Source organism: Durio zibethinus, chromosome 25 (assembly GCF_047325235.1).
Source record: "Durio zibethinus cultivar Kanyao isolate XHJ-2024 chromosome 25, ASM4732523v1, whole genome shotgun sequence".
In the NCBI taxonomy this organism is placed as follows: Eukaryota; Viridiplantae; Streptophyta; class Magnoliopsida; order Malvales; family Malvaceae; genus Durio; species Durio zibethinus.
The window spans coordinates 18,934,737-18,958,142 of NC_143186.1; the positions used below are offsets into that span (position 1 = coordinate 18,934,737).

The following is a 23,406-nucleotide window of genomic DNA, read 5'->3' on the forward strand; positions in this document are numbered from 1 at the left end:
TTTGATTTCATATTGTAAAACTACATTTAAAGTGCAATAACAATTTTTTTCATAGCATTAGAATATCATTTTGATATTAAACACGTATAAATTTATTATTGTTATGGTATTTCATTAAAGTAAAAATATTTTCTTTCCATTTTGATCCCAATTGCACCCTAAATCTCATTATTGCTTTTCATTAGTTAAATATGAAAATCCGTATTTACATTTTTGATATACAATTGTCTTGAAGGCAAATAAATGAGTTTTTATTAATATATGTAATTTTTTTAATATCTGAAAAATAGCTTTAAAATATGTAAAAAATATTGTTGTTTTTTTTTTTTAGATTTATAAAAGAAAATTGTTAATTATTTAAATAATTTCTAAATTTTATTTTGTCACTTGAAATTACTCGTATTAGTTAATTCGATCTTTATTATAAAATATTTCGATGATAAAATTTTAAATACATTAAATGATATAAAAAATATATTTTATAATTGTTCGAAAAAAATTAAGATTAAATAAAATTTAAAAATGCTCTAACCGACATTTAAAAAGAAAATAAGAGAGGAATCTAAGAGTGTACACAAACTTAACAAAGAGAACCAAAATTCTCTTAAAGAAGATGAAGAATCAATTATCAAAAAAGAAAAAGCTGAAAAAAAAGAAAAAAGAAAAATGATTCTCTAGTTTGGCCCTATAGAATTAGGAATATGAAATATAATTTAGTTCATGCAATGGAGAAAGTGAGCTTATTATTATACCCTTAATATTCTTAGAAATTTGCTTTAAATTAAAGGTGTTTATGGATTGGATTGAATTTACATTTAATATTAATAATTTATATTAATTTATATATTTATTCATATTTGATTTGATTTGATATTTTAAATTTCAAATGATTTTTAAATTTAATCTAAATTAAAAAATAAAATTTAAATTTATTTATTAAATTTAATTTATATAGTAAAAATTTTTAAAAAATATTTTTTAAAAATAAAAAATAAAAATTCACACATATATATTTATATAATTATAATATGTTAATTATATATAATTTATTTGGGTCAGATTAGATTTTAATTTTTTTAAAAATTTGGTTGAAAATTTAAACAAATTTAAAAATTATACTCAATTTTATTTAATAAATTTTAATTTTTTTATCAATCTTTTTAAAATTTAAACAAAATTTCAAGTTTAAATGAATAACTTAACCTTTGTATAAACCTACTTTAAATCACTCTAAATTTTATGAAAATTAAAAAGTAAAGAAAATACTGCTAATACTCCCAAAAAGAGAAAACCTGTCCAACACAGAGAGAATGATGGTGACCAATCTGTAAAAAAGCATAGGCAGGAAATTTTACTTACTGACAAAATAATTAAGAGAGAAAGGACTTTTCTGTCATTTCGATTACAGATTATTTTTTTTAACTGTAATAATAATTAACAATAAATAAAATTAAAAACAGTGAAAAAAAAAAAAAAGGAAATAAAGCAATCGAGGCCGAGTCCGGATGTGGGGTCAACAGAACGTATAGAAATCGAGAAAAGTAAGGAAAAGTCACTTCAGCCAGAGAAAAATAAAACCCTATTCCCAAAAAAGCAAAATGGTAATTTTAAAAAAATAGTAAAATATTAAAAACGCCCTGAAGCTTTTTTAAATTTATCAAATAGGCTCTTAAATTTTTATAATATGCAACAAAACCAGTAAAGAATATTTTATTTAATTAAAATCTTTTTTGTTTGAAAATTAATACAATTTGTTAAAAATATGAATTTGAGTAACAAATAATAATTTTTCCATCTGAAAATATTTGAATTGTATTGATTTTCATCAAATTTTAAAAAAATTTTAATTTTAATATATTTAATATTCAAATTAATTTTTTTATAAAATTAAAATTTCATGATTTTTAATTTAAAAAAGTACAAAATAATAAAAATAATTTAAAATATAAAAAATGACATAATTTTAAGATATTAGAAAAAATAAATAAAAAAATGGATAGAAGGAGTATTTAAAGGAGTATTTAAAAGTTTAATGAAATATCACTTTAGGGGCTTCATTGTAATGATAAAAGAATAGAGATGTATCTGAAAATTATAGAAAAGTTCAAGGGTTTTTAGTATTTTAACCATTAAAAAAAAATCAAAACCCTCCCTCTAAAAACAATTAATATCATTTTTGTGTAGAAGAGAAGGTGCCCCCCCTCTTGGTGCCATCCAGTTCCCATCCTTCCTAGCTTCTTCTCCCTCCTCTTCATTCCTTCTTCCCATTTCCATTTCCATCTCCATTTCCATCTCCTTTCTTATTTCTTTTGTTTTCCTTTGTTTGGTTTCTTGATTTTCTCCTTATATATATATATTTAATTTCATAAATAGATTAGTTTTGGGTAGTTTTGGATGGGTTGATTTGGTCAGTTTACTTCTTTTTTATCCGTAATCTTTTCATCAACCCCTTTGTATTGTGTTCGTAATTATTACTATTCTTTCAATCTTTGAACTTATACGTTTGATTTTGGATAACCCTTTTGAGATAATTGGGTGAAAATCTGAAGCTTTTGATTGTTTTACGATGAGGAGAGGAAGAGGTGCCACGGCAGCAACCGCCGTAGCTTCAAAACCGGCACTAGAACCCAACGGATCTATTAAAGAACCAAGATACAGAGGGGTTAGGAAAAGACCATGGGGTAAATTTGCAGCTGAGATCAGAGACCCATGGAAAAAGACCCGAGTTTGGTTAGGGACCTTCGACTCAGCCGAAGAAGCAGCTCGAGCCTACGATGCGGCGGCGAGGTCACTCCGTGGACCGAAAGCTAAAACAAATTTTCCCATCAATTCGTCGAATATCCCAGCTTTTCCTTTCGAAACACATCATCGGAACAACGATGGGTTCGTCGACCACCCCCTCCACCACCGGTTGTATGCGATGGGTGATTTTCAAGACTCGGAAGTGAATCCGCAAAGACCCACTAGGAGTGGCATGAGTAGCACGGTGGAGTCGTTTAGTGGGCCGAGACCGGTTCAACCGCCGCAAAAATCGGCGGATTTTGCGGTATTTTCGACTAGGAAGTATCACCCGAGGACGCCGCCGATGGTGCCGGAGGATTGCCACAGTGACTGTGATTCGTCGTCGTCGGTTGTTGATGATGGGGATATCGCGTCGTCTTCGTGTAGGAAAACGTTGCCTTTTGATCTCAATTTTCCACCGTTGGATGATCTTGATGATCTCCAATGTACCGCTTTATGTCTTTGATCAGCGATGATGATGATGATGATGGTGATGATGGTGATGATCAATTATTGAATCTTTTTCTTTTTCCTTTTTTTTAAGCGGAAGACGAAAAAAAACGAAAAAAAAAGAAAAAAAAAAGGATGAGACATGATTAAGATGAAATGTTCTTAATCTCCGTATGAGTATGAAATAGGATCCCTTTGATTTTATCAAATGATGAATATGATGATGATCTTTGTTTTTAGAAATATGATGATGGCGATTTAGGGTTTGTGATGTTATATCCCAGATCTGAGTTCATTTCCTTTGTCTAAAATTTTGCTCTAATTCAATCTCCTCTCAAATGGATCAAAACCCCACATTTTCCGTCATTTTCTCTGTCTTTTTTCCCTAACTTTCTGTTTTTTTGTAATGCAAAAAGTAAAATTATGAGACAGATTAAAATGAAAAATGGGTCATAATTCTTTGTTGTTAGAAATATAATGATGTTATTAGATCTGGGTTTATTCAGCTTCTTGTGACAGATCTTTCATTTGCATAAATGTCATCAACTTTAGTTCATTTTTCTCTTTTTTCTTGCTTTGATCTTCAATGCAATGCTTTCTTGTGGTTTGTTTCTGTTTGCATGCCTGTCATTTGCTTCTTTTGTTCTTGATTCAAGTCTTGTTTTCATGTACTCCATTTACAAAAAAAAAAAAAAAAGGGTAGATTTTCATATTTTTGCATCTTACTTGGATTGTGGGTATTAATGTGGTAGCTGTATCAGTTAGAGGTGGAGAAGAAAGAGAATTTTTCGCAATTAATTCAATCACAAGGCAGAGTATTTTTCATTCCTTAGCTGTGAATCAATTCAATGTACCAAATTTCAAAATTTTTCATCATGCTTTCTCCTGGCTTCCATCAAAGAAAAAAACAAAAAAGGAACGGTCATTGCTTGGTTCTTGATTTTCAATCATCTTTGGTTAAATTTGAAGGCACCTTGAAATCTGATCTAACTTAATGGAATTTTGCACTATGGTGAGTGATGTGTTGTGATTTTTTCACAAGTTTTTTCTTCTGGGTTTGACTAATAATGACCTATTTGAGAATTGGGGATGATTCAAGGATGCATCCCAATGTAATATAACCCATTTGCGTAGAATTTTTGCAATTGCAAATTTGACCTTTCTTGGGTGGGTGGTTCATTCTTTTTTTTAACTTTTTGGGTTATGGGTTTGAACCAAAAGTTGATTAATCTAACATTTTAATCTTATTAAAATGAAAACCATAGAAAATTAAACAAAGACCTACTAAAAATTTTTTTAAAATCTTGAAGTAAGAGCTAGAGCTCATGGTGGACTATGGGAACCAATAACACCTTTGCAGCTGCTCTTCCATCGAGCTGATTTGTTTTGATTCTTAAAAATAAAAAATGGATGGACATGAGTGATGCTTGTGATAAGTTTTTATTTTATTCACACTAATCACAGCAAAGATTTTCCCATTCGTCACAAAATTTTTCTAAATGGGCTGCCCCAAATATGCTTTCCATGGAAGAAGGTTTGGGTGTTATTCTATCTCTCAGGCCTTTCTGAAGTTGGATGAATGGTATTTTTTCTTTTCCAATAATTTAAGGGAGAACAAATTCAGTTAAGAATATGAGAACTTAGGACAATAATTATCCCAAATGGATATCATTTCAGCGAGGAACTATAGCAGGAAATGTCTAAAAGGTTCCAAATCCAATGCCTGCAGCTTGCTATTGGAAGTTTTTAACAAGATATGACTCCTTTCCCATGACCCAAAACCTGGTTTGGTTTGCTTTCATTGAAAAGATTGGCATATATGACTTGTTTTAGGCTATTAGCCCAAATTAGCCCAAGCAAAGATCTAATACAGTTTCGGAAGAGTTTAACACTTGATATCGATTCACTGACACAAACATAAGTCTTGGTGCTTTCCTTATTAATGGTGGATTTCCTTTTAAATATGGCAATTGTTTCCATTTTACATGTTGATTTCATAGGGAATATTTACTAGGTTTATTTTGTCAACATTGAATAGAAAATCATTTCCAAAATTCAAGCCAAATAATTTTCTAGGGTTCACTAAAAAAATGTTTTCCTTCTCCATTTTTCATTCTCACAATTGTTTGAGTCCTTGAATTCTTTCAATTCTCCGACAAAATGAGTCATCAAAGTTCACCCAAAGAGCAACTCAATGAATCAAAATGCTTTGACATCTTCATTTGTTTGTCGATTCTCACACTTGTTTTATTGCTTATTCTTGCATGTTTTTTTTATCATAATTTCACATCCAAAACCTCCCATTGTCCACATCAACTCAGTCCAAGTTTTTCACTTCAACATCACCTCATCATCCCTATTAACAGCCTGCCTCAAGATACAATTTTCTCTCAAAAATCCCAACGAGAAAACAAGTTTCTCTATTGAAAGTACCATGGCATATCTGATTTATCAGCGAAAATACTCTTTCTTGTCTACCAACATCAATTACTTCAATCTAGAATCAAGCTCTAAAGTTGTAGTTAATGCAACATTTGATGCAACATCAATGTTTGTCTAAGAATCATGTAAGTGATTGCATGAGGAACGAGTTGATGAATTTGGAAGTGGTGACTTTTGATTTGAGGATTTATAGTAGGGCTTGGTTTGATCCTAGTTCATTTTGGATATGGGATTGGGAAGATTGTGGAATGATTGTAGGGATGTGACAGTGGGATTTTTGTCTAACAAAACCAGCGGAACCATGTTACATAGGCCAAAAAGATGCCATGTTTGGGCTTGGAAGACTCGAACTTGCTCTGATACCAATTATCACGGGTCGAGACTCAAGCTCCGAACTCGCGCGGCTTCGAGACCCAGGCATTCACTCTTCCAACGTCCCGAATCAACCTACCCGTCATGATTCACACCCTTGTGAGGTATTGTTCATTCTGACCCCTCTGATCTCACGGTTTTGTCTTACAAAAGACGTCTCACAAGAAAGAGGTGGTGTGAACCCTTTTATATCTCAGTGATCCTCTTATTATGTTCGATGTAGAATTCAGGACTTTTCTTAGATCCGTGACACCTCCGCTAGCTGTATATTATGCTATATGTGCAAGCAACTTGCTTCGTAATTCATATGGAACCTTGCTGAAGTGTAGTTTTTTGTTCAATATTCCAACAGTTGTTCTCCCCTCATTGGCCCACAATACCCTCCCCTCCTTCCAGCAACCAAAAGTTATAAAAACTAACCAACAGTTTCTTTATTCAACCTCGAACTTTTCAGCTTCTCCCCTGTTGTTTACAGCTAAGCAAACCCTCCATGGGAGACACCGGGGAGCCTTTGGTGGATCGAACTAGGTTCACGAGAAGCATTTCTTATGCGCAAGACGAGTTACAAAGCTTTAGAACATACCTAAGATGGATGTGTGTTGATCAATCCAATATCTGGACAGCTTGTTTATCTTGGTTTTTGTTCATTTTTTTGGGACTTGTTGTTCCAGCTGTATCTCATTTTTTATTAGCTTGTTCCACTTGTGATGCTAGACATGCAAGGCCTTATGATTGGGTTGTTCAGCTGTCTTTGAGCAGTGTTGCAGCTTTGTCTTTTGTTTGTTTGACAAGGTTTGTGAAGAAATATGGTTTGAGAAGGTTCTTGTTTTTTGATAAACTTTGTGATGAAAGTGAAACTGTTAGGAAAGGATACACTGGTAAGCTCAATGTAAGTTTTACTCTTCCACTGTTTCTTTGTGTTCTTTAAATTCATACTTTTTTGTTTTTTTAAATTGGAATGTTAGAAGAGTTTTCATATGGGATTTGATTGAATTTCTTATTCTTTCAGGATCTTGCTATTGTCTGAACCTTTGATTATTGATAGAGAAGAAGCTTTAGAGTTTTTAGTTTCAATTCCTTTGAAATTTTCAGTTTCTGATTGAAATGATCCAAGTCAAAGATCCATAATTCACTGAAATCACACCGATAATCATGCTGTTTTTGACTTGATCTGCCACAAATGTCCTATTACGTGGTTCCCTCATTGCTTCCTAGCCACATAGAAATCAACAACCATGTTCTAGATGTTTTGATTGCTCAAACAATCCAATAATTGCTCAGAGATTTCTGGGACTTTGGCAATAGAATACGCTCCAAAAACTTCTAGGACTTGAATTAAGACTAAGTGGGTACTTTGTTCTTTAGCTAGTTCTAGATTCCTCATAGTGGAAGATGACTCATCCTTAACTTTTTATACAGTGAGATTCCTAAAAACGCTGAGAATTTTCAGATGAATGATAGCAAATGTCTGATAACTACAATTATCTTCTTTTGAATCCAATTGCAAACATCAACAATTTCCTTGTGGCATTCATTCTCTTCATTGAAACATGTGAATATCAGATCATAGTTATAAGGAAATACAGAACGCATAGTGGTTCACTTGAAAAGCCTATAATATGGTTCCAACTGATTATTTTCCTCTTGGCTTGTGGATTTTGGACGATAGACATTTGAAAATTTCGAACTCATAAGTTAAAGTAATTTATTTTAATGTTTAATTTATGCAGAGATCACTGAAGATTGTATCAATTTTTGTTCTCCCATGTTTCATAGCTGAGACTGCATACAAAGTATGGTGGTATGCCTCAGGTGCTTCGCAAATTCCTTTCTTAGGCATTGTCTGGCTGAGTGACACTGTAGCCTGCATGGTGGAGTTGTGTTCATGGCTTTATCGGACAACAGTCTTCTTCCTCGCTTGTGTTCTCTTCCACCTGATCTGCAACCTCCAGGTTCTCCGGCTCCAGGATTTTGCTGGGGTTTTCCAAATTGATTCTGATGTTGGTTCAGTCTTGTCTGAACACCTGAGGATTAGGAGGCATTTGAGGATCATCAGCCATAGATATCGTGCGTTTATATTATGGTGCCTGATCTTGGTCACGGGCAGCCAATTCACTTCATTGCTTATCACTACAAAGGCTACTTCTGAATTGAATATTTACAAAGCTGGAGAACTTGCTGTAATTGTTCATTAATCTGTTCTAAACTTTGTAAATTTCCATACATTAATCGATGTGTTAATTTGTGTTTTTTTTTGTTGCAGATGTGCTCTATAACTCTTCTCACGGGACTCTGTATATTATTGCGAAGTGCAACAAAAATAACTCACAAAGCACAATCTGTCACATGCCTTGCTGCTAAGTGGCATGTTTGTGCAACATTAGATTCCTTCGATGCAAACGATGGTGAGACACCAAGGACTCCGGCCGCCTATAGTCGTCAAGCCTATCCCCATGTGGGTACAGATGGTGAATCAGACGGTGAGGATGCTGGTGATGAAGAAGATGACATAGACAACAACAAGCTGATCCCAGCTTACGCTTATAGTACCATCTCATACCAAAAGAGACAAGCTCTAGGTAATAATGTCACTAGAAAAACACTACATGTCAAACAGTCAAAGGAACATAAATATTGTTTGTCTTGAGTTCATTGATGATTCATTTTTGTTCTTTTCTTGATGACAGTGACATATTTTGAGAACAATCGAGCTGGGATTACAATCTATGGCTTCACACTTGATAGGAGCACACTTCACACCATTTTTGGCATTGAGTTATCTCTTGTTTTATGGTTGCTTGGAAAGACCATTGTCAGTCTTTAATTTCTTGAGAGAAAATTTATGCACACCATATTTGGGAATTTTCAGGATGAGTGAGGGAGAGAGATGGGGGATGTGTTTTTAAAGGTTTTGTCCTTTGATTCCTTTATTATATAAAATTTTCGTTTTATGTTTTGTTTCCTATTCCCTGACTTGTTTTTGTAAAATCATTAGTAATTAGTGGTAGCAATAAGTTAGGTGTTGATATATTTTTGTTTGTCTTAAATTTGATTCGATTTTATAAAATAAATATTTAAATTCGATTCAATTTGATATTAAAATATTATTTTTTATATATGATCTAAATTTATATATATATAAAATCGTAATTGATTTAATCCGAAATTAATTTTATATAATATTCATAAAATATTATTTTTAATATAAATTATACCTTAATTATTCATAAATATAAAATTTTCCTAAATTAATATTTTAAATTAAAATATCATATAATAAATTTATTAATATAATACATATATATAAATATAAAATTAAATAATTAATAAAAATATTTTTATATATATAAAATTGAGTCAGGATAGATTTATTTAAAATTCAATCTTGATTTCGATCGAAATCTTATAAAATAAATTCATTTTAAAAGATTGAATTGAATTAAAACCAGACGAATTGGAATATTATTGCCAACTAATCCATATTGTTGTTCATTATTATTTCTAAATCAAGCCCTGACCAAATGGACCAAAAAAAAAAAAGAAAGGTTACTTTGTCAAATGTGCTTACGAGTTGTAGGTACTTGGGAAACTTAACATGGGGCCTGATGGCGCATTCTTTGGTGATTAATACTGGTTGTGAGCATGATGAATTTGTTGGTTGCTGCCTTCTTAACATTTTTTCAAAATGTGGACTGCCTGAGGATGCACTCCCAACTTAAAAGCCTGGAATGCAATGATTGATTGTCATGGTGAGCAATTCCAGATTCAGAAGCAGCTGAATGGAACAATTTTTTTTTTTATTGGGAGAACAAAAATTGACGTAAGTGATTAAAATTTATGATCTTAATGTAAAATGTTTAAATTTAAATTTTTATAATTTTTTATTGATATGCAATTTATAAGTTTAAAAAATTTTAAAAAATTCTTAAATCTATTTATAAATCCATGGCTTAACCTGATTTTAAAAATAAAATAATCTCTCTGATTTTTAAATTTAGAAACAAAAATAATGATTTTTATGTTCTCTTACATATGGTAAAAACAGTGTATTAAATAAAAAAAAAATGCTCCTTACATTGAACTGATATCTTTACGTAGGATTTAAAATGGATCAAAGATAAGATTTTGTGGGGACAAGAGATTAATTAAATTTTTTACCATAAAATTATAAACCTAAAAATCCCCCCCCCAAAAAAAAAAAAAAGAAAGAGAAAATTTCCTAAAATCAAGGGAAATTGCCTGAACATGGAGGCATGAGATCATGAAATATTCAGATATTAATTCTTGATTAAAAAACAAAATTCTCCTTATATTTTATTAACCCCAATGTCCTTAAATCTTTGTATATATATAAAGCTATGCATCATTTTAAAAGCTTTTACATATTTATTTATTTATTGTTTTTTTTAAATCAATCATGATTATTACCAAGATAGTAGAAATAAAATTCATATTATATTTAGTTTTTTTTTTCTCTCTTCTCTATAGTAATTCATGGAACTACCAATCTCAGTAATTATTTTTATTTTATTTTTGATTTTGTCCATATTTAGCTTTTCCCTCTTTTTAAATCTGAGAGAGCTTGTTTAAATGCCAAGAATTTGATTGAAGAAATGTTTCACTATAAGTTGGATTTCCTATTAAATATATCAAAGTAGAAAAAATTAATTTAAGGTCTTTTCTTTACTGAAATTAAACCAAAGTTTTTTTTAATGAAGTAATCATGAAAATATTTGATGTTAATCTAAAAATGGTAATGATGGGATTATGATTATAAAACCATGAAAAAAACCAAAATTGAAACAAGAATTAAGAAAAGAAACAACTTACCTATTTTCCATCTTGTCTTTCCAAGAGAAACGATGGAGATGAAATGATGATCATAGAAATCTTTCCCTTTGTATTACTGATATCTTCATAGCAAATTGGTGTGAAACAAGCTCCATTGGAAACCCTTTAAGCCATGTCTAATCATTCCTTTGTCAAAGACAAGAAGAAGAAGAAGAAGAAGAAGCTGATGTCTACCCCTAAGAAGCTGTAGAAGAACTTAGTATCAACATTTCAATCAAAATTGAACCATCTTAGGAAATCCCAAGTAACCTTAAAGAAAACCAATTTTAGGCTTCTTACTGACATGAAGCATCAGCATCACCACCATTATTACTACCGTCCTCAGCCTAGTGATCGTAACCAAAAACAGATGGAGGCCGAAACGAGCTTATTGGTAGACGACAAGGCCTATTCCAAACCTCCTTCGGATGATCCCAATAGTCATGGCATGAAGAGAGCAGTTGTACCACAAAACATTATTAGAAATACTACTAATACTCGGCAACACATTCGTACAATTACGAAGGAGATTGAGGCTTTTGATGATGATGATGGTGATGAAAATGGGATATTGGAGAGTGGAAGTGGTGCCATTGTTCCTACAAATTGTGGAGACTCTGACTACGTCACATTGTCTCAGCTACTTGTTAGGAGTGGATGCAAAAGCTGAGGAATTCATCAGTCGGCGAAGGGAAGTTTGGAGGCTTGAAAAACAAAAGTCTGAGGAGGAATATTGGAAGATATTGGCTCATGATGCTTAATATTGAAGCCTGGAATTTTTTGATCGACACTGTGGTACTATTTCTATTCCAATATCAAAGCGCTGAGGTATTTTCTTTTGAATATCAGTATACGAGAACAAGGGTTTGAATATTTCTTGAATTGTCTTATCAGGAAGCATTTTTTCAATTCCATGTGGGATAGATGGTGCTTAATTTTATCTAATTGTCTATAATTTGAGTTTTTGTTGACATCAAAGTGTGTTTAGAACTATTAATTTGGTCAATCCAACGACTAGCGTCAAGTTTGATCCAAAGCCATTTTTTTCATATGAATAATAAGATTTACCTTTTTTTTTTTTGGTATTTGAGGCATTAAGAGTTGAACTTATCACTACAATTAAAATATCAGTATTCTATCAATAGATCATACAGATGTCGACTAAAATTAATTTTTTTCTTGTCTACAAAGGTGCATATATTATTGATAATTTGATTCATACAACCTCTAGGATAATGTTTGGTATGAGATGATTATTGAATAAATTATGATGATCTGCACATAGTGATTAGATCACCGTATTTAGTAAATATTTGGTAATTGTTTGTGACAGTAATATTTGATCATTCTCTGATGATTGAGAGTGATTAGATCACTGTTTTTTCTTTCTACAATTTTACTCATTATGTCATTATGTGAAAATGATTATGAAAGAAGAGGTTGAATGTATATATGCAGAGGAAGCCATCATTTTTTTGGAATCCTAGCTTTATTAAGAATTTCTCATTAATTTCAAGAATTTACCAAGAATTTGAAGTCTAATTCATCCGAAGATGAAAAAAAAGTTTGAAAAGCTAACCTCTATACAAGAAGTTCAAGTCCAAATTCTTTGTCCTCAGGGCTCAAGCTATCCTCTATACAATAACATCAAAAATATATATGTAAGGGAAAAAAAAAGAAGAGAAAATTACTTCTGCTTCTTCTGATCATCATGAGCTCCCTTCCCATTAACCCCACCACCATTCTTGCCACCATTGATGTTATTGCCTTTGCTTCCACCATGATCACCACTTCCTCCCTTCAACAAAAGTGACTTCATTTTGAATAAACCAGTTGTCAATGAAGTCCTTTTCTCTGATGAAATACAAGCACAACATGCCCTTTTTAGAGTAGACTTATTCTTGCCATAGCCAGAGCCAGACTTTCCAGTATAGTTTTTGATCAACTTACAAGCTGACCTCTCTATAAAATTCTTGATGCAAATTAAAGCTTTCTTTGCGTTGCTACTACTTTTATTCCCTTTCCCCAAGCTGATAACAATATTTGTGCTCTCATACATGCTGCTGCCATGTTTAGCTCTTAGACGAGAGAGCCTAGACCCCATTTATTCAACAAAAGAGAAAAACTGAAAAAAAGAGCTTTAATTCTTTCATGTTCAGCAGTAAATGACCTCTCTTACTTATAAGTAGATGAATTTTGATAATTAAATTGAGGATGAAATTTCAATGAAGTTGTAAAGGAATTTCTTAAATGGTTCCCCTGACATAGTATGGGCATTTTCTCCTAGGAATAAACGTTTACAATGTATGGCTTTTGTTGTATCCGAACTCTACCAAAAAATGGATATCTGATTGTGCCAAATGTAAAATCCATTGTCAATGAATGATCACAACAGAATGTTTTCCTAAAAATATTTGTTGTTTCCAATTGGGGGATGATCTTACTTGATTTAAAGTTTAAACTCGTTCTTATGGTAAAATTCATCTAATCTGCGGTTTTCCAGTTGATTTATTTGTTTGATATATTTTCCTTCATGGAATGTACTTGAAAAGGCATTAATAAGTTTAATAGCCATTGAAATAATACCAAATGTAGTTGTACAACAATGAACCAGTGCTTCTTGCTTTTACTTTTAGTGATTATAGGAACTGAGCTAGGGCAGTTTTGACCACATAATCAGCCAAAATGGCGTTTGTTTTCTCTGTTGGGTGAAAGGAGTCCCAGAATACATATTTATTGGCATCTAAACATGTAAACGGGTTCATTTGGTCACATAGGTAACTCATCTCGAAGAGTCCAGTCCCACAACATGCTGTTTCTGCATATTCAAATCCTGTAATGTGGAAAATTTATCAGAAGAATCACCTTATAGGAGAAAATATGTTAACACATGTTCCTTGATTTATGTGCACTCCCACTGTTGCACACGTAGGTTCAAAAACACACACACAGACACACACATAGGCGGCATGGCTTGCCTGAAAAGGCCTGTTTGTTTGGTGTTATTGATTGCATACTTGCCTTGTTATATGCATGTTAAACAAAAAAAGTTCAATTACTTTTGGCTAAATAGATGAAGAATATGTATGAAAGTAGTGAATCTGGTCCTTGCGACTTGCAAGAGGCAAGACACGACAAGGGGAGCCTGAAAACATCTAGTTCCTTTCTGGTTTCATATCTTTTGTAAGCATGGTTGCTTATTTATATATTGTCCTTCTATGTCTATGCCATTTTATACTAAAACTCGTGCAAAATCACCAACCTCATTAATTTTACTAGACTGGTTTGATGCATCACATCTGGATGGCATAAAATAGGGACCTCAGCTTTAATGAGTTTGGACAAGTTAGGTGATTGAATTCAATTAGTGGATATGCCCTTATTCAAATGTTTCAATGTCAAGCAAAATTGGTTAGTAGTGGAAATTATCGTTAAAAACTTACCAAAGTAACTTGGATTCTGGATCATTTCTAAGAGCTTATCATAGGGGTTTGACTGCACCAGTTGGATTCCACCAAGCTCCTGTTTCAGCTCTGACACTGCAATCTCTAACTTTTTGTTGAAATCTTTAGCCACATTGTTGTACTCCTCGATGCACTCACTTCCAAAGAACGCATTTGTCGTTCTTTCCAATGGTAAACATCCCATTGGAGGAAGACCACCAATTGCTATCTTCCGAGCTCCCAGTTTGTACAGCTCTCTGATGAAATTGCTGGCGATTCCTATCAGAAAAATCTGATACTCATCGACAGAATACTCTGAAGATCTGGTCGGGAAAATGTAGTAGTTCTCTAGAAAGTCATTGGTTCCTATGCTTATCAGGTGCAGTGATTCACTCAAATGATGATTAGCAATTTCATTGCCTAGATAGACTCTTAGCTTGTTCTGATATTCTTTGTAGTACTCCAGTTCCTTCCAGAAAGGTATGACAGACTGCAAAATTCAAGGAAAATGGAGAAAATAGCTAGTAATTGATGACTTATTGGAGATAGACTTGAAACTACTGAACTAGACTAAAAGAACATGTAGAAACATAGATCTTTTATCTTTGTATTGCAAGAAACATTCATGGAAATCAGATGCAAATAAATGTATAACTCACTGTCTGAATACTGTTCACATATCACCAAGCCATAGCTTGACTTACTAGCACATCGGAAGTAGCATTGTCATAACCAGTTCCAGCCGAAGCGAAGGAAACTCCAGTAGCAAAATCTTTTATGTCGAACTTTGGATCCAGATAAGCAGGTATTGCTGGCTTGATCCCAAAGGCTTCAGAAACGAAGTCTGTCGCAATCCTACCATTGGAAAAACGTCCAGTTGGCTGACCATCAAAGTAATCCCTCCCATATGGCTGAAAATTGCTCTTTAGGACAGTAGATATCTGGTTGTTGTTCCCGGGATCCACCGTAGAATCTCCAAACACTATAATTGCAGGGACTATTGCACTTATTTTTGCTATTTGCAGTAGCAGATTAACCAAGAACAGCAATGTAGCAACCTTACATGCCATATTTAAGTTTCACTCCAATTTTCTGGTTTGTATTATGTATAGCAAAAAGGTGTTTGGCGAAGCTGGTGTGAATGATTCTTAATGGAGTGAGGAATGAGAGAAAGTTAATAGACAATGAGACAGATGAAGTTTGTTGAGACTCTTAAATGCTCAAAGTAGTTGAGAGAGCATTGTAATTAAGCCAACGGTCATTACACTAACAATGTTTTGGCTATGGTGTGTAAATTGGCTGGTATCAACCGACCTTCTGGCCTATTTCCTGATGATATTTATATCAATAATAACATAACATTTCGATCAAATATCGAGTGAGAATTTATTATAATATATTAATAAAAATAAACAATACAAAAAAATTTAAAATTACGATTGAACATGATTCTTCTTTTGATTTTTTATATAATTGATTCCAAAATTATGGGATGCAAAACTTAATTTATTGTTGTTATTGTTATATATATTCAATGTTATTTGAAACTGATACGAAAAATCCATCTTACCAACAACAGATTAGACGACTGCTTCCAATGTAACAATCTTTTGATCTGTCAAATAAATGAACAGATGCACTCTGTTTCAGTAACCATTTTCCCTCACTATCAATTAGTTTAGGCTACAGAAGTGAAATTGGAAGTTGAATTTTATTAATTTCTTCTTCTGGAAGAAAAACACAGAAGGCAAGAAAATTTCACCAGACTTTCCAAATCAGCAGTTGAGCCCACATGTTTGAAATCATTGTGATGTGGACGGCGGTGATTAAAAACTTGGAGGAGCCAATTGCTTTCTAATACTTTAATTTTTGCTTTAAAGAGAGAATCCATGCAGTTGTAACGCCCAGAAGCAACCACCAAAACTTTCTTCTTCTTTACGTAGCTTAGCATTGGTTCCATTAACAAACTAGGCATGGACCAAAACCTCTGAGTCACGAGTCAAATGTGACACTTTCAATTTTGATTTTTTCATGTATCCAAATCTTTTGATTCATTGGTAATATATGTTTTTTTTTTTTTTTGAAAAATCGAATTTGAATCCTTTTTTTCTTTAAATAAAATTATATAAATAGAATTTAATTTTTTGTATAATATAGTTACGAGTATTTTAAAGTTTTATTTGAATTTAATTTTCATTTTGAATAAATTTTAAAGTAACATTATCTCACATCAATTTAATGCATGCAAAATTTAAATTTACGCATGTTGTGAGTTATGCATAAATAATAAGCATTTTATAGGTGTGTAAAATGAAGATTTTTTTTTATGAGTTTCATTAGAATTATAAATAAATCAAATATCAACGAACGAACGAATATATATTTGTGGTTTGTTCATTTATTTTTAATGTTCAAACTCGATTTGTGTTCAATAAAAAAATTATTTTATTCATCAAACTTGATTCATTTAAATAGTAAGATATTCATGTTTTATCGGTGTTTAATCGATTAAGTTAAATGAATTAATTCGTTAACATTAAACGAATATATTTATGAATATATTCATGAATAATAAACAAATTATAATCAATCATATTTAAACAAATAAACCATTTAAATAAATAATCTTAAATTAATATAAACGAATCCGAATGAATCTTAAAATAGAATTAAAAAAAAATAAAAAAATAATTTTATTAATATTATTATAAACGAATAAATTTTAAACAGATTTAATAAAAACATAAATAAATCAAATAAATTTTAATTCGTATTCGATCTAATTAATAAATGAATATAAAAATATTATTTAAAATTATTTGTTAAATTTAATGAATAAATATAAACAAATAAAAACTAAATATATTCTCAAATAATTCATTAAAAGCTCTATTAATTTACATTCCATTCATGAATTTTGAAAAGATTCATCGATAGCCATTGATAAAGAAACTTTATGCAATTCTCTCGTAATGGGGTTGACACTAAATTTTTTGGATGCCGTTGTTGGCGGTGTCAGTCGCATTGGAACACTTGAACTTAATTCAAAGTGTGATCACAAACAATAGCCTTTAGAAGATTACCTGGGCTGGCCCAGTTTCTATTTCTTGCCAACTGCAAAAATCTGTAACCATAGTCATGCCAATGAAAAGGATATGATGTCCAAGCTTATTCATATTACAATCGGGTATACGCTGTCGTTTTATTGACAAGGATCGGAAACCGCCCACATATTTAAATAAGGGTGAAAAATGAAACCTTCTGGATACTTCTATTACGAAAGACCTGACGTTAATAATTTAAGGGACAATAAAAACCCCTAGGAGTGTCCAAATTCACCAATATACCTTTCAAAACGGAGTCGTTTTAATTTATAGATAGAGGATAGTTTAGTCAAACAATATATAAAAATCAAATTTCTTTCTCTCCACACACTTTCCTTTTTTATCCAATTCTTCTCTCTTTATTCCCCATAACGTCTAAAACCCTAAACCACCTTCTTCTTCCGTACTCTTTTTCAGAGATGTTAATGTCGAGGGCTTTATCACGCGTTTCGAGGAGCGTGAGTGCGCGTTCCGTGCTTCTTTCTGCTCCGAAGAAGCTTCAAAGGCCAAGCTTTTCCACTCAGTTTCACTCTCTTGTTTGTGAATCTCCGAATAAGGTACTGAAAAATTACAATAAATGAAGTAAAACTTTTGATTTTTTTCGTTAATTGGGAGAGGGTTTTGCTAGGGTTTAAGTTCTTTCTTTAGATTAGCTCAATTGTGATTATTTTTTTATCTGGACAGTGTTTTATTTTTGCATATTTTAGTTTTATCCTGTTGGAATTCTCTAGGTTTTTTTTCAAATTTTAAGGGTTTAAATTTTTATGAAAGTAAGTGCCTTTAGATTTGTTCTAGCTTTTTTATTTAAATTGTATGTTTTGATTGTGTAAAGTTAAGCACTTGAAGTAAAAGATTCATTTTTGGTTATTGCAATGAATCAAACATAAAAAAAGGTGAAAATTTTACTAGTTGCCTTAATGAAGTTATTACATTAATGATTTATAAGCTGTGGCCTCATTTTTCATATTGACTTTGTCAGGGTCTTCTTTGGTTTCAATTTCATTTTTATTTCAGCAATTGATTGATCATGTAGGATCTTGAATCCATATCTTGGATCCTTCGAAACATAACTGATTCCCTGCATTTGGATAAATTATGTCATTTTAGTGCATTTTCTTTGAGGTTCGGTGCAATATTACAAGCATGCGCTTTCTCTGTGCAGTTGGCGGGTGACGTGTCTCTGCCGCATCATTCAAGCCTGAATTTCTCTGCATTCCAACGATTTGGGATCTCTTCGTCTTCCTCCCCTGAGCCTTCAGAAAAGGAACATGGGAGTACTGTAGAAAATAATGGTCAAGAGCCTGCAAAGCCAAGTGGTGATACGAATCCTGGAGAGGCTGAAGTTTCTGATCAATCAAAAGAATCAGGTTTTAGCTTAGAATCCCGAAATACAATGCCTCAATCTGATAAAAGAAGGAGAAGAGCCACTAAACGAATTGCATTTTCTGATTCAGATTCTGAGAGTGATGGTGACCTATCAATGGCTGATATGGTCAAACTTGTGGAGGAGAAAGAAGGACTCTTGAATGCAAAGCAAAAGGAGATTGAACAAATGCAGGACAAAGTTGTTCGCACTCTTGCAGAAATGGAGAATGTTATGAGCAGAACAAGACGTGAAGCAGAGAACTCAAAAAAATTTGCCATACAGGTATTATTGGTGACACAATGAACACTTGGTTTCTGTTGTCTTTGGGATTTCAGACATGATAGTAATTATTTGTCAATGTGCTGCAGAATTTTGCAAGGGGCCTACTAGATGTTGCTGACAATTTAGGAAGGGCTTCTATGCATGTTAAAGGCAGTTTCCCTAAGATCGATGAATCCAAAGACACTGTTGGAGCTGTGCCACTGCTAAAGACACTCCTAGAAGGAGTTGAAATGACTGAAAAACAGCTTGGAGAGGTAAACTTTTTGTTACTTCATTAGAAGTCAGTGGTTAGTTTCACAGCTTCCTATGATATTGGGAGTTCTTATGAAGCTGAGCTGTTATAATTCCTTAAATTTGTAGGTTCGATTTCCACATTTGTTATTTGGTAAAGGGGCAAACTTAGCGAACTGAATTCACTTCAATTATTGCACTTCATCTGAAAATTTGTTATACAAAGTCATGTGCTTAGTTAATTTTGGAATTGCAGTATATTCTGTCACTCTGACAATGTTCGGTGTCTAAATGTGTTCTATAACATGTTAAATCTGTTACTAACCAGATATAAATGTTTGTACTTCCAGGTATTTAAAAAGTTTGGAGTGGAAAAATTTGATCCTACAAATGAACCATTTGATCCACACAGGCACAATGCAGTATTCCAAGTACCTGATAATTCTAAGCCTCCCGGCACAGTTGCTCATGTTTTGAAGGTAATATTTTTCTATTCCATTTTTTATTGATATAGCTCCATTACGCGATGTAAGTTCAATTACCAATTCGATTTTCCTTCTCTTTATAGAAGTACAGTCTTTGATAGATTGTGCTGTTTGATGTGGTCATAGTTTAGCGAAGTGTTTGTTTCCCTTCTTTATTACAGGCAGGATACATGCTCCATGATCGAGTTATTCGACCAGCTGAGGTTGGTGTTACTCAAGCTCTGGATAACGATGCAGCTTACAGTAACACCAATGACAAAGGCTCTGATGCTTGATGATAGGGTGGGTAGAGTCGTGGCAAATTTTCAATCACTTTGCCTGTGTGATTAGAGTTATTTACATATGAGGTTTTCATGCTAAGATTAGTCTTTGCAAACTTTTCTCTGTTTAGATTTTTGGCCATCAATTTCTTGTTTCACTAGTCATAATAGGATGCCACAAGAGGGCTTTTGGTATGATTTTCAACCCAAATATTCGATATAATGCCATGCAAATAGAACAAAGAAAGTAGTTCTCATTGATTACACTGCCTTCTTACAGCATAATCCACACGATAAAATGAGATATTATCGATTCATTCTATGTATTATAGCTGCAATGTCGAAGGTAAACAGCAGAATCGGCAGTATGAGCTCAAGCTTTGATAAGGAGCAAACAGCTGCTAAGGCTAGAATATACATATGACCAAGCGTACATACAAGTATATGCTACATATGATGCACTGCTATGGAGTGACCAAATCTGTGGATTCTTGTTGGCACATGAATTCTATCCTTTGAACTACTTACATGTCAACCCATTGTCCAAAATCCTGCTGACTTGCTGCCTTCTCATGACCTTCCTTCTCACCAACAGAATCGCAGCTATCATCATGGCCTTTCAAACTCAAATCCAGGCCCAAATTACCCATGCTAGAATGCTGCAAAACAAGATCTTGGCTTTATTCAGTGTTGCTAGGGAATCAAATGTTGAAACGTTTCAACTTTGAGCAAGAGATTTAATCTTAGGGATGTCAAATTGATCCTTACATCAATAATTTATGGGTTTACCTGTTCATTCCCCATACTTTTAATACATCGGTACGATACAGTACCAAAACAGGTTCAGATTAATGGCACTTCAAGGTTGTGAGTCAGCTCTATATAGGATGGAGACAACCCTAAAACCTGAATGATGCTACTATAATGGCATTATGACTACTTGAAAAGGCTTGTATCTTGCTGCATCTTAACCATTTCATGTCTTACATTTAGATTTCTACCTTATTTACCCAAATTAAACACAACTACCTCACACACAAGTAAGCATCTTCCAAGAACCAGCCCAACTTTTTTCCTCAATCCTACCAACCAGCTGAGGACGAAGGCATGAGATACTGAAGTTTCAAACATTTTGACAATGTTCTTCCAAAACTCAAGGCTATCTTCTATCTTTACAGTTCTTATTTCCCTTTTAGGAGGTCCTATTGCAGTTGTTTTCAACTTGCAAATGCAATTAAGATAATTAAAACAGAATTGAAGTGGTTACCTGAGTTTCTTTGTTCAAATCTTTATTCATGTTCAGCTCATTATCACTCTTGGTTGATAGCCAATCTGGGTACTGGTTGGTATCATTCTCATCTGTCTTAACTTCATCTCCAGCCTGTTTCGCATCTGCCCTTTTTTGCTTTTCCTCCAATACAGCAACCTGCAAAAATGATAATGACCAACCATTTTTATGAACAACCATTTTTATAACAAGTACTACCATGTTTTCAACGTAACCAGCCGTAACACTACTTTGTCAAATAAAAAAATCAATAATATTAAAGCAAAATCAACAAATTAATGCACTGATTAAAGGGAAAAAACCCATTATTTTTCAAGCATAAAATACAATGAATTAGGAAGATGCATAATTTGGTTTTAATCGAATTAACCAATTGAATTAATTTAATTTATTTAATTGATCAAATTATTAAATTAATTTTGATCGATTAATAATTTTAAAATAATTTTAATTTTTGGTTAATTTAATTTTCGAATCAAATTAACTAAAATTTTAATCAAAATGTAATATAATCTAAATATAAAATAAAAAATACATGAAATTTGATCATTTTATTTCATAAATTGTTAAAACTTTTAACATAATGTTTTGATTTTTGAACATTTTATTAGATAATTTTATTTAATTCATTTAGAATATAAAAAATTAAGAGTTTAAAATATAATTTAATTTAAATGTAATTATTATTTGATTAATAAAAAATTAATTCAATCGATCGTATTAAATTCGATTAATTTTTAAAATTAATAACTTTGATTAATAAAAATAATTTAATATAATTTAATTAATTAGATTTTAAATAATTCGATTCCAAGTTAATCGAGTCGACCGAATGAACTCCTCATTGAATTTTCAAATTCCAGGAAAAAAATTGTTTTTTACTTAGAACAAAAAGTTAACAATTTAGTTCCAGCTTAATTGAAAACATGAAGAAAAAGAAACCTGAAAATCTATGAACAAAACCCTAGCTACAACCACCAGAAAAGGAAAGACAGAACCTTTATACAGGGATGCATACGTGTCCTTATACGCATACATATATGATACGTACGTATATTTACACACTCACTGGGGTATACCAGAACTTGCGTTTGGGAGGCTGCTCCTCGTCCTCGCCGTCAACGGCAGAGGATCCGGAATCAGCAGACGAAAGTGGGGTCCACCGACAGAGTAGGATGCTGGTAGCAACGGAACTGTTGCCGTTGTTGTTCCCGTTGGACTGAGATTGTTTAACGGTATTTGCAGGCGACACATGGACCCACTTCTTCTTCCACTTCCTTACCGGGCCATTGAACACCGCCGTTGCACAGTACCTGGCCGAGCCCGGCCCAGCCTTGTGGACCTACTCCTTCCATTTAACTGCTGGAACCGGAGAGAGGAGGCGATAAAAAGAGTTTGAAATAGCTGGAGTGTTTGGTACGGTTCGTGATGTTTGGGTTCGGTTCTGTAAATTAAAAAGGGGGACAGACAGGTCGACAACTAAGACAAGACACGAACTTGTAAAGAACGGCGTCGGTTTTGCAATCATTTTTCATGTTTGATTGGTGTGGTGAGAAAAAAAATAAAAAAATAAAAAATCGAAAATCCCTTAAAAATTATAATATTAAATTTGATTTGAATTGATTTTTTATTTTATTCGAATTAAAATTAGATATTAAATATATATATTAAATTTGTAATAGATTTTAAATTAAAAATTAAAAAAAAATCGAAATGAATTAAATTATATATTTTTATTAAATTATATATATTTTTAAATTTTTATAAAATAAAAATAATTATTTTATATATAAATTTATTTAAATATATTCATTTTTTTATTAAAATAATATATAAAAATTTAAAAATTGATAAATCAAATTAATAAAATTTAATTCAAATTAAATTAATTTTAAAAAAATATTGATTCAAATTCAATATTAATTTTAAAAATTTTTAATATTATATATTATATAAAAAAATTAAATAAAAATCGATATAATCCAAGCCATTACAACTCTTAATAATAAGATATTTTTTGGATTAATCTTCTTACAATTAAATAAACATGAAAGAAAATTTTTTAAATTTAA

General features: G+C 32.2%; 5 protein-coding genes across 6 annotated transcripts; 3 read left to right on the forward strand and 2 right to left on the reverse strand.

Annotated features, from left to right (window-relative positions):
- The first annotated feature begins 2,187 nt into the window (after positions 1–2,187).
- LOC111275648 (ethylene-responsive transcription factor 3-like) lies at positions 2,188–3,474 on the forward strand. The gene has a single exon (XM_022861108.2). It carries the CDS (start codon positions 2,567–2,569, stop codon positions 3,245–3,247), a length of 681 nt encoding a protein of 226 aa, XP_022716843.2. The 5' UTR covers positions 2,188–2,566; the 3' UTR covers positions 3,248–3,474.
- A 2,569-nt stretch (positions 3,475–6,043) lies between these two features.
- LOC111276434 (uncharacterized) lies at positions 6,044–9,058 on the forward strand. Its single transcript, XM_022862169.2, has 4 exons — positions 6,044–6,934; positions 7,776–8,225; positions 8,309–8,624; positions 8,733–9,058. The coding sequence occupies exons 1-4, from the start codon at positions 6,536–6,538 to the stop codon at positions 8,867–8,869; spliced, it is 1,302 nt and encodes a 433-aa protein (XP_022717904.1). The 5' UTR covers positions 6,044–6,535; the 3' UTR covers positions 8,870–9,058.
- A 4,351-nt stretch (positions 9,059–13,409) lies between these two features.
- On the reverse strand, positions 13,410–15,626 carry LOC111276435 (GDSL-like Lipase/Acylhydrolase superfamily protein). The gene is made up of 3 exons (XM_022862170.2): positions 15,023–15,626; positions 14,319–14,808; positions 13,410–13,708 (listed from the first exon to the last, which is right to left on the reverse strand). The coding sequence occupies exons 1-3, from the start codon at positions 15,386–15,388 to the stop codon at positions 13,515–13,517; spliced, it is 1,050 nt and encodes a 349-aa protein (XP_022717905.1). The 5' UTR covers positions 15,389–15,626; the 3' UTR covers positions 13,410–13,514.
- A 2,142-nt stretch (positions 15,627–17,768) lies between these two features.
- Positions 17,769–20,310, forward strand: LOC111275647 (grpE protein homolog 2, mitochondrial-like). 2 transcript variants are annotated; one of them, XM_022861107.2, is made up of 6 exons: positions 17,770–17,979; positions 18,585–18,789; positions 18,877–19,070; positions 19,157–19,324; positions 19,652–19,780; positions 19,948–20,310. In XM_022861107.2, the coding sequence occupies exons 1-6, from the start codon at positions 17,842–17,844 to the stop codon at positions 20,059–20,061; spliced, it is 948 nt and encodes a 315-aa protein (XP_022716842.1). In that variant the 5' UTR covers positions 17,770–17,841; the 3' UTR covers positions 20,062–20,310. The 2 variants fall into 2 exon arrangements, with proteins under 2 accessions (XP_022716841.1, XP_022716842.1); XM_022861106.2 differs by having other exon boundaries at positions 17,769–17,979; positions 18,585–19,070.
- Positions 20,311–20,340: 30 nt separating this feature from the next.
- LOC111276120 (uncharacterized) lies at positions 20,341–22,869 on the reverse strand. The gene is made up of 4 exons (XM_022861931.2): positions 22,804–22,869; positions 22,404–22,676; positions 21,314–21,472; positions 20,341–20,705 (listed from the first exon to the last, which is right to left on the reverse strand). Exons 1-4 carry the CDS (start codon positions 22,867–22,869, stop codon positions 20,571–20,573), a joined length of 633 nt encoding a protein of 210 aa, XP_022717666.1. The 3' UTR covers positions 20,341–20,570.
- Between the last annotated feature and the right edge of the window lie 537 nt (positions 22,870–23,406).

Coding starts and splice junctions, on each gene's coding strand:
- LOC111275648 (XM_022861108.2), top strand. CDS start 2,567: ATGAGGAGAGGAAGAGGTGCCACGGCAGCAACCGCCGTAGCTTCAAAA.
- LOC111276434 (XM_022862169.2), top strand. CDS start 6,536: ATGGGAGACACCGGGGAGCCTTTGGTGGATCGAACTAGGTTCACGAGA. Junction 6,935..7,775: donor GATACACTGGTAAGCTCAAT/GTAAGTTTTACT, acceptor TAATTTATGCAG/AGATCACTGAAGATTGTATC. Junction 8,625..8,732: donor CCAAAAGAGACAAGCTCTAG/GTAATAATGTCA, acceptor TCTTGATGACAG/TGACATATTTTGAGAACAAT.
- LOC111276435 (XM_022862170.2), bottom strand. CDS start 15,388: ATGGCATGTAAGGTTGCTACATTGCTGTTCTTGGTTAATCTGCTACTG. Junction 14,809..15,022: donor ATGCTACTTCCGATGTGCTA/GTAAGTCAAGCT, acceptor TGAATTTTGCAG/TCTGTCATACCTTTCTGGAA. Junction 13,709..14,318: donor CCAGAATCCAAGTTACTTTG/GTAAGTTTTTAA, acceptor TCCACATTACAG/GATTTGAATATGCAGAAACA.
- LOC111275647 (XM_022861106.2), top strand. CDS start 17,842: ATGTTAATGTCGAGGGCTTTATCACGCGTTTCGAGGAGCGTGAGTGCG. Junction 19,325..19,651: donor CTGAAAAACAGCTTGGAGAG/GTAAACTTTTTG, acceptor TTGTACTTCCAG/GTATTTAAAAAGTTTGGAGT. Junction 19,781..19,947: donor CAGTTGCTCATGTTTTGAAG/GTAATATTTTTC, acceptor TCTTTATTACAG/GCAGGATACATGCTCCATGA.
- LOC111276120 (XM_022861931.2), bottom strand. CDS start 22,869: ATGAAAAATGATTGCAAAACCGACGCCGTTCTTTACAAGTTCGTGTCT. Junction 22,677..22,803: donor CTTGTCTTAGTTGTCGACCT/GTCTGTCCCCCT, acceptor TGGAAGGAGTAG/GTCCACAAGGCTGGGCCGGG. Junction 20,706..21,313: donor ATTTGAACAAAGAAACTCAG/GTAACCACTTCA, acceptor CTTGTTTTGCAG/CATTCTAGCATGGGTAATTT.